Consider the following 14,065-nt stretch of genomic DNA (forward strand, 5'->3'; position numbering starts at 1 on the left):
GATCTAAGCAATGAAAATTATATATGATACAAATGAAATATCAAAATGGATGGGATATATAGAGGAGATGTGATAATTCTACTTTTTTTCTTATTCTAACCCTTATAAGCACCAAACGGTGCATAGGGCACTGCATTGTATATAACCAGTGTTATCTAGATCGCCAAATACATGAACGAATGGTGATCACCCCTGCGCTTCGGGTACAAGTCCAGGGTAATATTCTTCTTCGTCTTATTCCTCATGACTGAGGGTTGTGGATGCAATGACTCTTCTCCAGTTATCCCTTGACTGCGCTGCACGTAGCGCTCCAACCACCGAAGTGCCTGCTGCTGCCTTAATTTGATCGGTCCATCGTGTGGGGATCTTCCTCTCCCTCTCTTCCCCTCCAGGCTACCGATCACAAACAGTTGTTCCAGGCTATCTTTGTTGCCATGCGCAACATGTACAAAGAACTGGAGAATCTTTTGTGTACAGACATTGGCCAGAGTCAGACCATCCCCAAGTGTAGTTCCTGGCGAATGGACTCGTTGGTGCGTCTAGCTGTCCATGGATTTCGGAGCATGCCCCTCCCACACCACATTTCGAAAGTCAAATTTTCTTCTTTCTGCTACTTTTATGGTCCGTTTTTCAGCAGCATAGAGAAAAATGGAGTGCACCAAGCTCCTGACAAGCTTTATCTTGGTGTTGTTACTCACACCCCAGTCTTTCCAGATTTTATCTAGCTTAGACATGGCAATATCAAATAAATATTGAATTAAAAGTGAAAAATCACTCGGAATATAATATTTATTTAATACCTTTTTAGCTGATACAAAAATAATTTTTTAATATTTAATTTACATTTTAAGAGGCGGAGAACAAATCGCTGCCTTCAATAACATAAATAACACATTTTCAATAAAATTATTACATAGAACCTATTGTATATCGTGATGATAGTATCATTTTCATCTTTGACTGTCAAAAATCACACGAAAGCTGTTTTTGGCACTTAGACCGCCTGATTACACAGATTCATTGGTCATAACAGTAAAATCTCAACATAAAAAAATATGTTATTTTATAAATACTATTTCCTTACCGACAAGTAAAATCATTTGATCTTACCTTTTCGTGGTAGACCTAGCTTTAATAAGCAATTTTATTTGTTCCAGTAATACTGGATCGTTATCAATTTGGGACAAAAGGTTTTGCACAGAATTAGATTTGTCGTTTCTATTTTTTCTATCCCCGTCGGATTCTGATAAAGTTGTATCAGAAAGGTCTTGATTTGCAGATGATTTTCTTTTCCGCTTTTTGATTTTTTGTAATTTTTCTTTGGTGCTGTTATCCACATCAGCTGGTTGTGTGAAGTCATCTTCGCCCTAAAAAAAATTACAAAAGGCATTATTTATTTAAGAATTTATAAATACTGTCTGTTCATATTTATTTTATCTCTGATTTATTTATATTCATATTTATTTTACTTTATACATATTTATACTATAAATAATAATAATAAAATCCTTATCCGCACCCCAATGGTGCATAGGGCACTGCTTCATATAAACGCAGTGTTATCTCAATCGTTTACACATGAAGGAAAGGTGATCAGCCCTCCGCTCCAGGTACCAGTCCAGGGTAATATTGAATAAATATGACAGTGAAAAATCACTTATATTTATTTTACCCCCCTTGGGAATCGAACCCGGGACCTCCAGAACGGTAGCCGAGCGTGCTGACCATTACACTACGGAGGCGAACATTACACTACGGAGGCGAATTTATACTATACATATTTATTTTATTTATGTTAATATTTATTTTACTCCCTGATTTATATTTACAAAAACAACCAGAGGTAAAGTAATTGTAGATTCACTGTGCACATTGTTACAAATAACACACACAAGTCCCCACAAGATGGACCCCAAGAATTTTACGATGGAGACCTTGGGAGAACAGAAGACGTGTCGGAAGACCCCAAAAGAGATGGCAGACGACATAGTCGCTGTGGGGGGTAAAAACTGGCTTTAACGTTGTATGTACATGTACATGCAATATCAATATCTATCTAATAAATATAATTACAATGAAGGACTATTTTCACAAGGCTAGTTGTAATGATATCCCAATAATATTTGTCGGGTTGTGGTCCCGTGGTTAGTGTCGCGGACTCTTAAGTCAGAGTTTCTCGGTTCAGACCCACTCTACCACAATTTTATACGTATTTCTAATAATGAGCCGCTTAGGCTCAAAAATTTTTATGAAATTGAAATATTTGAGTAAATAATAAAAAATGCAAAAATTTCTCTTTTAAAAAAAAAAATAATAAAAAAAAAAATCAATTACTACTACTACTACTACTACTACTACTACTTCTACCATCACGCCGTTTCCCCGCAGGGGTAGGCAGAGAGGATGGAACGCCACACTCTTCTGTCCTGACATACACTCCTCGCCTCCTTCACATCCATACATCTAGTCATACATGCCCTCCGATTACGCAGACTTTTGACACCGCCAGATTTTAGGTTCTGATTGATCTGATCGTGCCAAGTCTTTTTCGGTCGTCCACGTTCTGTTTTCCCTCTCACATTAGCCACATATATTTTCTTAGTCATTCTCTCGCTATCCATTCGCTCCACATGTCCATACCACCGCAAAGAGCTCTTTCTAATCTTTTCAATTATTCCTCGTTCAGCCTTACATTCCTTTCTTATATCTTCGTTTTTAATTCTGTCATACAATGATTTTCCACACATTCGTCTGAGGGAGCGCATTTCAACAGCATTCACTCTGCTTTCATCCTTCCTTTGCCAGTTCCATGTTTCGCTTCCATACATTAGTGTCGGTACTAGCACGATATCAAAAAAATCAATTCCAAGATATCATATTCACTCATCAGCAAGTTACATAAGCAGTTTGACTGACGCCAGTCTACTAACTCATTCTGGCTAGTGGGACTGGCATACAACTGTGTAACTAGTAAGGAAAGACAAGTTGGGAGAAGATTTTGATGCCGAAATTTAGAGAGTATTCAGACATTCCACTGTCTCTGAATGTCTATTTAAATGAGGACAATATTGGGTTGGATTAGTGCAAAGATTGGCAAAGTGTGGCTCCTTAGCCGCATGCGACTCTTTGACTTCTTGAGTGCGGCTCTGGCACAAATTGGAGGGAGTTTTGCATTAATGTTCATGTTCTTATAGATACCTTACTTTCAAAAGATTGATGGATAAAATTCTTATTAACCGGATCCACGCGGCTCGCATAACCGTTTTTGTTTTCACAAAACATGCCCCATACGCGGCTGACATAAGCGTATGTGTTTTTACTTTGCTCCAAGTTTCGAACCTCAGTTCAACTTGGAGGGATTTTTTCATGGTGTGGAACTTTGGATAAAATAATACGTCAATCCTTGGCCTTATGACATCTGTTGAAATATCTGACTAATAATTTGTAACATCACAAGGATAAATAAAAGAACAGATCCCTGATTTTTCTTGCGGTCGGTAATTAGTCCGCGCCATAATCATGCCCTATATCTGTCTCACTCTCGACGCTACGCATCGCCAGTGGGTAAGAGTGACGCACGATGCGTGCTTTGATTTATTTATGTTACGATCTTATTTGTTTATATTACGATATATTTCAAGAATAATGTGACACACGTGTATTATAGAGTACCAAAAAGGCACAATGAATCCCATTTAACGTTTTTGTTTAGGAAAATAAATCATTTCTTAACTAAATACATGATAAAAGTAATCATTTTAAAAATGGCGAAATACCGCCGCGTACTGGCGTCTCTCAGGAACAAAGTTGACGCGGTTAAAAGGTTAAGAATGAAATAATGTTTTATTATGTGCAATTATTAACTTATTAACTTATCAAGTCGAATTAATAACTTATTAAGTTATTAATTTAAAATTTATAACATAATTCAATAAAGGCCTAAAATTATAATCAAGGTTTGCTAGAATCTCAAACAGATTCGGCTCTGAAGAAAAATTTAATCATTACTATGTGCGTATTTGGCTCTAGGCTAATCAGTTTCTTTAGTTACCACTGGATTAATGGAATCTATTTTAAATTGGTTTTGGTTAAATGTCATTTAAATATATATTTTTTTATAATACATCCTTGATAAAAAGAATCTATATACATACACAAAGATAGAAAAAAATACAAACCGGTACAGGCTCCACATGCTTTCTTTTCTTCTTCGGGGGACTCTCATTTGAAGGTTGCAAGTCATCAGATGTGGTATAAGAAGCATTTCCCAATGAATCTGACAATTTTCTTTTACGTTTTTTACTTTTTGATGAAGAATCTGGTGTACCTTCACTCTCTTTGAAATTGTCTAGTTTTGATATAATATTTGTCCTTCCTTCCAAGTTATGAACCATTTCCATAGATTTGTCTTTCTTCAACGAGCTGATAGATTCAAAACTATATACTGGAGATTGTATTTTCGCATGCTTTTTCTGTTTAAAAGATGACTCAAATACATCGGAATCAGTAGCTGAACTGTTTTCGAAATTACTCGATTCGTGTTTGGATTTTTTTGACTTTTTCAATTTTTTAGAAGACCCTAAGTCAGCTGAAATGATTTCGGTGACATTAAATGAGCTTTGTTCTGATATATTATCAGACGGAGCATTGGAAAAACTTAACTTTTTCTTAGATCCTTTACTGTCTACTCCATTTGAGTTATTTTTTGAATCGCCGACAGCAGCATGAAACGGGGTGGATGTAGAAATATATGACTTTTTGGGGTGACTTTGTATTTCTAAAGTTGTATCAGGAAGATGTTCGCTACTTGATTTCGCTTTCTTTTTATGCGGTATGCCAGATATGTCTAGAGCTTTAAAATCGTCCGTGGGTTTGATAACTACGGACGTGTTGTCGAAATGATCACTAAATCTCAATGAGTTATCAATTTTTTTCTGATGGGAGGTATCAGATTTTTCATCTTTATTTTCAGCTGATACTTTTTTATCATAAAAGCTTTTGATCGGTTTAAGTTTTGAAACGTCGGTTAAACCGCTATTAGTAGGTTTAGATTTGTTTATTTTCAAAACCCCGATAGAATTAGATTCAAAAGCCGGTTTGATGCCCGCGGCTCTCTGACTTTTATCAAGGCTCATGATTTTCTTCACATATTGAGCTTGTGTCTGCATCTCTTCTTCATCTACGTCCGAAATGCTATCACTGTCAGAATCGACATATTTTTTTAAAGCGGGTTTGTTAACTTTCTCTTTGCTCGAAGTATTTGATTTGGTGCCCTTATTCACAATTGGTGCTGTAGTTTTATTGTGTCTATCCGAATCACTTTTTAAAGAACTACCGCTGTTAGAATGGGCAAGTTTGTCAGGTGATTTTAGTACTTTATTTGGTTTACCATTATGTTTCTTATCAGGCGTACTGTTTGCGAGACATTTTTGTTTTAACTTGGAGGTCATTGGTTTGGCTCCGTCGAAATTAACATGTGACACAACAAGACTATCTACATCGTCACACCCGAAGTCATCGCTGGGCAAGGAGCTGAAATTTAAATTCATAATTATTATTTAATGCCACATACACATTATATATAAAAATAGTAAAATATTTATTTAGTGAAAAAAATACAAAGTATGACAATAGTTAAATTTAAACATAAGATAATAATAAGATTGAAATATATTACAAAATTTTGGCCTCCAAAACAACGTGGAGATTTTCATAGAAAACATTTGATAATTTAAAAATACTTTAATACGAGAAATTTTACATATTTAAAAAAATAGTAATAATGGACTTTGGCACCCATAATTACAGATTTCATTCACTCTTTTTATTATTTTGTCAGGAAGAAAAAATATTTTTTTCTTTTTATATGAAAAAAGTCAAATTAATTATTATTATTATTAAAACCCTTATCCGCTCCCGATGATGCATAGAGCACTGCATCATATAAACGCAGTGCTATCTTGATCGTTAACACATGAAGGGAAGGTGATCAGCCCCAGCTTCAGGTACCAACCAGTCCAGGGTAATATTGAATAAATATAAGAGTGAAAAAATAACTAATATTTATTTGACCACCCCCTGGGAATCGAACCTGGGACCTCCAGTACCGTAGCCGAGCGTGCTGACCATGAGCTTATACACATAAAAATTAAAAAAAGTGAAAAAGTGAATTTTAAGAAATATATAAATAATTACTTCTCATCAAGGCATCCTCGAATGTACGGCAGAGCTCCAAACAAATCGAGGACCACGATTTTGAACACGACCTTCTGCCCGGTGGAGAGCTGTGAACCGATCCACTTATTCCCGGGCTCATCAGTCGGCCTCGGAATCACCACATTGAACACTTTGTGCACGAGAACCCCGAGATGAGTGGTGCAGTGCTTGTTGATAATCCCGTGGAGCGTCGCACCCACATAGGGCTGGAAGATGAACAGGTCCGCCTTGACGTCGGAATATATTTCCGAACTGTCCTGACGGATGGCGCAGAGATCGTCTAGTATTTTAATATTCTTGTAACTCACGATAATCCCGTTTAATCTGCCGGATACAAAACAAACCATATTTTTGATGACGATAAATTATTTTGTAAATTAAAAGCATTTTTAACTTTGTGGTATGGTAATATGACACTCTCCTTATCATTCATCCTTCACTTTGTCAATGTGTTAAACGAATATTTTTTGTAATTTGTTCAACTGTATACGGAATTTATCAATAATAGTGAAATAATGATAAGGAAAGTGATGAGAAATTCCTCATACAGTCAAACAAATTACAAAAAATAGTCGCTCAACATATTGACAACATCGACTCCCTGAACCCGCAGGAGATGCTAAGAAGCGGAGTCGTCACCAAGTTGTACATGGACTACCCGGAAAGTATAGTTGTGGAGGTGAAAAACTACAATGAAGGAGGATAAACGTCGGAACCGGGAATTGTAGAATAACTATGACCAATATTTAAGGAGCTAAATGTAGTGGAGTGAAGTGGCTGAACGCTGCTCTACCCTCTTTTTTTTCTCCCACATAATGTATACTGGAAAGCACTATAGTAAAAGTGTAAGAATCCCTTACCCGTAGCATGACCTTGCATTTATAAGCAGGGTGCAAAAATGTGAAAGAGGAAAAAAAAAACATATTGACTGCCACGTCAAGTACCGGTGATCGACACGAGGCATTTCAATTGCTTTTTGTTGGCCACTGGTGATATGTGTAGATAAGGTCAATATAAGGTACAAAATGTCAGCCTCCATTCGCTAACACACGGCATTTCAAGTGGCAATTGGCCACTGAAAGTGTGTGTAAATAAGGTCAATATAAGATACAAAATGTCAGCATTCGGGGGCTGACGAGACGCAATTGATGTCTCGTATCGCCCACTAGTAGCCGACATGGCAGTCAATGTGTTAAATTTTCTTTACAGTACATTTCTGAACATATCCACAATAATGACTCATCAACTGTCAACTAAATACAATTTTATCATCTGAATTCGGTTTTCGTCAAATTTTGTTGAATTCGCATGCTCCAGTAAGATATATAGAACTCAACGCTTCAAATAAGAAGCTAACAAATTCATGTTTTTTTACAACACTTTAAGTGTGTCCAAATTTTTGTTCACAAATCTGGGTTTCTCCGCTCACGAGTTATTTTTACATCTCAATATAGATGAAATATGTAAGGCAAAAAATCATCGGGTTAAGTGATCACTTAACACAAATGTAAAGGTGGAGACTGACCGGAGTATTTCGTCATAACGTAACACGTTACGATGCGAGCATTCGTATAGTCAGTACAGCGAGTGGAGTGCTCTATCCATAATTTCGGATGCTCGCCGCGAGTGACGTTACGACGTTATGTTACAACGAAATGCTCCAGTCAATCTCCACTGTAACATTCACCATTCTACCCATTATTGACTAAAACACTACTCAATTTTATTTGTATTTAAACTCATTTCATTCATTATTTAAAACTTATTTCAAAGATTTTTAATTATTTAAAACAAAAATGAAATAGAAATATTTTTGTTTTAATTATTTACAAAAATACTTCAATTTCATACTATTTCTGTGAGCCTTAGCGGCTCATTATTAGAAATAGGTATCAAATTGTGGTAGAGTGGGTTCGAACCGAGAAACTCTGACTCAACGGTTTGCGTCACTAGCCACGGGACCACAACTCGACACCGAATGATAGGAAATATTTCTATATTATTTTTTGACATCTCATCTAAGATGAAGAAGAATATGGAGTCTGGGCATTTACGGGGCTGACGACCGTCATAGGCTGGTTTAAGTGATCACTTTACACACGTGTATCATTCACCAATTCTTCCCATTATTGACAACCACTTTACTCAAATTCTTGGAAGTTCTATAAATATGAACCAGTTTTGAAACATTTTTCTTGCATCACTAGAACATCACTAGAGACATCTATTGGTGAGTTGAAAAGAAGCTTTTTAATATTTAAATATTTCTCACTAAGCGTGTAACTAGAAGGGTAATTTCTAACACAATAATATACAAAAGTGCCAAAAAAAATCACATACTCTTTGTCATATTTCCCGATCTTGTCGTCCATAATCTTTTCTATGGAATCCTTCAAGTTTGAGAGACACCATGGTTGGAATGCCAAATTTTGGGTAACAGTCTTCTTCACAACACACGAGTTTTCATCGTTGATTAGAGTATTTAACTCTTTCAATGAAAATTTTATGATGCTCGTCATATTGTTTCTGGTTGCATATCTTCGCAAATATTATCTAAAACATTTAAAAAAAAACGTATCACAACAAAATATATACTGCAGAACGGGGCTATTTGAACTTTGATGTGTTACTTGAGCCCAGTACAAAAAAAAGTTTTAAATCTGTATTTGGTCTACAATAATAAACGTTTCGACATGATTCATTGTTTCCCTGACAGGTGACACTTATTGTCACGATACTTCGATCGATACCACGATCTAACTATTTTTTTGTACTGGGCTCAAGTAACACATCAAAGTTCAAGTAGCCCCGTTCTACGGTAACTAAATTGTATGTATATTATTTCAGGTATATCTACTACTACTACCACTACTACTATCACGCCGTTTACCCGCAGGGGTAGGCAGAAAGGATTGAACGCCACACTCTTCTGTCCTGACATACACTCCTCGCCTTCTTCACATCCATACATCTAGTCATACATGCCCTCTGATTACGCAGACTTTTGACACCACCAGATTTTAGGTTCTGATTGATCTGATCGCGCCAAGTCTTTTTTAGTCGTCCTCGTTCTGTTTTCCCGCTCACATTCGCCTCATATATTTTCTAAGTCATTCTCTCGTTATCCATTCGCTCTTATTTATCTAACAAGACAAAAATATAAGGATGAAGTAATATATTATATGCTTAAGAGGAATCAGAGAAACACTTGTTTATTACTTCGAATTTACAATCTGAAGATGATCGTTGAATGTTCAGTTCATAATAATGGCAAAACATAAACCATATTTAATTATGAGTGTAAAAAAACATACTTCATAAAAGGAAAACTAGTTCGGGGGTTCCAAGTAATTTATGTAATGTATAATTATGTGAATTTATATTACATAAACAATAATTTTTATTTACACTTTCTGACCAGTGATCACTTTCTGTCAATTGTCAACAAAAAAGATAACCTAAAAATTTTACATTTCAATACCTATAATACCATAGATGATATATCACATGTATCAACCATACCAAAAAGTTCAATAATGTGTTAATGTACCTTAGGTGCTTACCGGAAATTTTTTCAAATTTACTCTTTTAGTATCTGAGGAACCCTGGGTCTTCCGGGTAACTTTAAGCAAGTTCGAAACAAAAATATTCTGCAGAATGCGGATCAGCTACTGCTATTGTGGTTCTCACTTGTTTAGAATACATGTCTTGAAAAGCAAAATCTGGATCATATTTTCTTTGGATGCTCATTAAATTACAGCTTCCTATCAGATCTTTCCAGCAGTAAAAGTCCATTTCTTACTAATACCTCAACTTTATTAACCTCCCTTAACAAATTTGTATGTGAAATAATTTGTAAATTTATAAGTGAATAAATATTCATAAGTGAATAAATTCCTAAAAGGCGTACTATAAATGTAAAATAACTTTCTAATCAAACATCCATTACATATAATACTAACCCTACTAACGAGAATACTAATATTTTAAAAACAGATGTAAAAATGTTAATAAATAAAAATAGTTTGACATTGGCTAGATACTACAAAATGGTGAATAGCCATTAAAAAAATAAGAAAAATTAGGTGCCTACCTACTTTGGAGCTGATTTAGCAAGTATTTATTTATCTTTTTCTCGGTTGTTTTGTTTTTTGACGTTTTGTTTGACGTTTCACACGTTCGTTTGAAAATTGAAGCCGATTTCTGTAGCAAAAAGTGAAATATGTAATGTTTTACAAGATTTATATCCATTAAGGAGAGAAAAATGACAGCAGTTATAAGTCAATACAACAACGTTAATGCTACACCAATAATCCTGACGTGTAGAAAGATTGGTTCTTTACAGGATGGATATCAATTTATAATACAATATAAAAATGAATTTAACAACAAATTAGCGCTGAGCGTAATTTTACCTGCATTTTTCGTATTACTGAGACACCTGGATTGCACGATTTTCTCTTACTATGTGTTTGCTGTATGTTTTGTAATTTTTACACTTTATTTCGAATCTTGCCGAGTTACTGAAGGTATTAATTAGATTATTTTATTATTATTATTATCGTTATACACACACACACACACACACACACACACACACATATATATATATATATATATATATATATATATATATATATATATATATATATATATATATATATATATATAAATCATCATGTTGCTTCTCCGCAGTGGTAGGCAGAGATAATAGAATGCCACACCAACCTGTCTTTGCAAACTATTATGTGGTACCGTTAAGATCTGAAAATTGTATGCAAAAAACATTGTTTTTAAAAATATTCTCTGGAGCCCCTTTAGAAGTATAATACCCTATGAATATTTCAATATATACATATTTCAATATACTTTTTTTTCAGAATCCGTTTTGATAATTCCCTGTATTGGAATCCAATATACTACTAAACACGGTTTAAAGTTAGAGAAAAATAATTTTATTCATTGGCAGAACATAGATGGTATGATCATTAACGAAGTTATTCACATGGTAAATATAATTTTGTTAAATCTATTAATGGTTTTTTGTCATTAATTATTATTCAAAATGATATTCGCCTTTAGTACAGTCAAAATTTGCCAATCAATACAAACTAAAGTGACCTTTAAATCCTTAGAACCTCTTTTCATCTGCTAAAATTGCAATGATTTCAATATAAAAAATAAAACAATTATATAAGACCACTTTTTTAGTTTATTAATGTAAACACAACTAGTTTTGAGAACTGTTGTTGCTTAGTCTTGTATTTTCACCTGTTGATGTGAAAAGTATGCCATTCTACAACTGTTCATAAAAGGGAAGATTGAGGGTCGTAGAGGGGCTGGAAGAAGTCAGCTTTCCTGGCTTCGGGAACATTCGGGAGTGGACCGGGATGAGAGATGTGGAGGAGCTGTTTCATGCTGCCCAGGACAGACAAGGTTTCTCCCGAGGGATCGTCAACGTCGGGGGGACCCGGCTGGACACATGAAGAAGAAAAGAAGATGAGAACATCTGTACTTCTCGAAACTAGTCGTGTTTACATTAATAAACTCAAAAAGTGGTCTTATATAGAGGGTCTTATATAGAGTCTAATATAGAGTTTACAAGTGTTTTATATTTTTATTTTAATCATCATATCGACGTGCCCGACGTAAGGTGCTCTAACTACATTTTTGTCAATTTTGAGATATTTGGTGTATGTTATCAACAGACTGTTATCTACAAATATAAATAAATAAAAAATATATATAAAATAAATTATGCCTAGTTTTCAGGCGTATAACATCGAATCTACATCGAATTTTCGAAATAAACTGAACTCCTAAAACACCAACTTCTTAGTTTTGACAAAGCATAAAGTTTTAAAACTAATTAATACATTATTTGATCGTGTTTTTCAATGTATAATACTAGTTAACAATTCCAGATAAAACCGTTAATTTATAAAAAAAAAATACGGTGAAAAAATCTTCTAAGCTCTCTCCTGTGAAGTAACAGATTTGCAGATAAAGTACTTTACGTAGGGGCCGTCGATATTATTCCACAAAGTTAATGTCAAATCAATTGATGAAATAGTGAATCCAGTCCATTAACCGTCCCTTCCCGGTGTTGTGTACCTAGTACACATTGCTTCTAATAACCATCAATATATCTATAAATGTAATAAATACAAGGCTTTAGACAAGATTTTAGGTATTCCTCCATAACATATTTACGCATTGATTTAAAAAATAATATTAATAATAATCAGAATTTTTCGGGTACATCGGAGGTATTTTGTGAATATCGGAAACAAATTCGCGTATAAACAGCGCGCGAAGAGTGTGCGGGAAGCGTGACACTATATTCGCATCTCACTCTTGCATACTTGCACTGTGCAAGTGCGAGGAGCTCAAAGCTCAATGTTCACTGTCTTCCTCCGGCAGTCAGCAGTAACTCTTGGGCTTGCATCTAGGATGAGATGAAATTATAAAAATTATGAAAGTACTGACTTTTAAAATATGGAAATATTCAAAATTGAATATATACTCACAAATACAAAAATGTACAGCAGATTAAGATGAGCTTTTATACTAACAATTATTATTCATTACAAGACTTTTTACATGATGTTTATTACCATTATTATTGCTCTGTTGGAGGTAACTGTCCATATTCCCATCCTCTTTGAACTACATATTAGACGTAGAATAATCATAAACTTCAAATACTGACCAAATTGATTTTTTACAAGTCAAGCAAAAAAAAATAATAATTTGATAAGTGATTTGAGTTTTGAAAAAATTCAGTTTTGACCACCGATGCATTGATGAATCAGTATGACAAGAAAAAGTAAAAGGTTAGGGAGAATATACGAGTGCTTTAGACATGTGATTTATCCTTTTTTGTTGTTTTCAGCAAAGCATTATTTATATTTTAACAGTAATAGTTAAAGACTGTTCACAAAAGAAATCACTTGTGACGCTTTTTAAGGTAATTACAAATTTGTTTATGTAAATAATTTTATTCTGATTTGATTTTGTTCATAATTTAGCTAGGACAAGAATGATAGAATTTATTTTTATTTATTGTAATTCCAATACCTACACCCCATAAGACTGCACAGTACCCATATGGTTATTGGTTGAATCGTCTTAAAAATATCAAATTATTTATTTTTTAACTGCTTTTTCAATCAAATAATGAAAACCTAATAGTTTTCCTTTTTTCAGAATACAAAACCCCGCTTGAGTTGCTTGGAAGTTATTTACCAGGAAATGGAAGCCATTTTAAATAGTAATAAAAGGAATTATAGTGAAAAACTAAGCTAATATTGTACTTTTATAGGGTATTATAGGTAATATAGTAAATATAAAAACAATTACAAATCATATTAAAAAATGTATATAATTTTTAAATGTTAACTGAAGTTTTTTTTATTTATGTTTAAATTATTGTATATTTATTACTAGAAATTAATTTGAAAATAACACTGCGCTTTTCTGAATCATGATATAAACTTGAAGATATCTTCTGTATCTTATTAAACTTACTTAATCCATATCCTTTCCCGTAGTGGAGCATACATAGTCCGTAAACTTCCTTCGAGCCCTTTGTCCCAAGTCAGATTCGTGTCTCGAAGCTCAGACTGGGAATGTCGACAAATTGTCAGTAGTGGAAGTCCTGGGTGGCGGAAACCTGATAAAAGAGGTAAGCTTGATTAAGGCTCTTGGGTGACTTCCGAAGACAATGAGCTAGCCAACTAAATCACCTTTTCTTGACGTTGATTGTGACTATGAGTTGCTGCGTCTCATTTCCTTATTTTTCACAGTCAAATCCCCGTATGACAAATGCTTGGCAGACTCCATTCTT

General features: G+C 34.4%; 2 protein-coding genes across 2 annotated transcripts in view; one reads left to right on the forward strand and one right to left on the reverse strand.

The window, feature by feature from the left end:
• Positions 1–9,676, reverse strand: part of Polr1F (RNA polymerase I subunit F) — a 185,870-nt gene extending 176,194 nt beyond the window's left edge. The window contains exons 1-5 of the mRNA XM_088258844.1: positions 9,531–9,676; positions 8,557–8,769; positions 6,196–6,540; positions 4,179–5,532; positions 1,111–1,367 (exon numbers count right to left, since the gene is read on the reverse strand). Coding sequence (XP_088114970.1) covers positions 1,111–1,367; positions 4,179–5,532; positions 6,196–6,540; positions 8,557–8,735 — 2,135 coding nt within the window. The 5' untranslated portion in view covers positions 8,736–8,769; positions 9,531–9,676. The remainder of the gene's footprint in view (positions 1–1,110; positions 1,368–4,178; positions 5,533–6,195; positions 6,541–8,556; positions 8,770–9,530) is intronic.
• A 644-nt stretch (positions 9,677–10,320) lies between these two features.
• LOC148310224 (phosphatidylinositol N-acetylglucosaminyltransferase subunit H-like) lies at positions 10,321–13,725 on the forward strand. Its single transcript, XM_088258847.1, has 4 exons — positions 10,321–10,745; positions 11,097–11,224; positions 13,112–13,186; positions 13,426–13,725. The coding sequence occupies exons 1-4, from the start codon at positions 10,481–10,483 to the stop codon at positions 13,522–13,524; spliced, it is 567 nt and encodes a 188-aa protein (XP_088114973.1). The 5' UTR covers positions 10,321–10,480; the 3' UTR covers positions 13,525–13,725.
• The last annotated feature ends 340 nt before the right edge of the window (positions 13,726–14,065 follow it).

Source organism: Brachycentrus maculatus, unplaced genomic scaffold, assembly GCF_059751285.1.
Source record: "Brachycentrus maculatus isolate JH-2025_06_01 unplaced genomic scaffold, ASM5975128v1 h1tg000104l, whole genome shotgun sequence".
In the NCBI taxonomy this organism is placed as follows: Eukaryota; Metazoa; Arthropoda; class Insecta; order Trichoptera; family Brachycentridae; genus Brachycentrus; species Brachycentrus maculatus.

Excerpts from the sequence above, each read along its gene's own strand:
- LOC148310224 (XM_088258847.1), top strand. The coding sequence starts at position 10,481 with ATGACAGCAGTTATAAGTCAATACAACAACGTTAATGCTACACCAATA. Across the intron at positions 11,225-13,111 it reads TTAACGAAGTTATTCACATG|CAAAGCATTATTTATATTTT; the intron begins GTAAATATAATT and ends TGTTGTTTTCAG. Across the intron at positions 13,187-13,425 it reads CACTTGTGACGCTTTTTAAG|AATACAAAACCCCGCTTGAG; the intron begins GTAATTACAAAT and ends TCCTTTTTTCAG.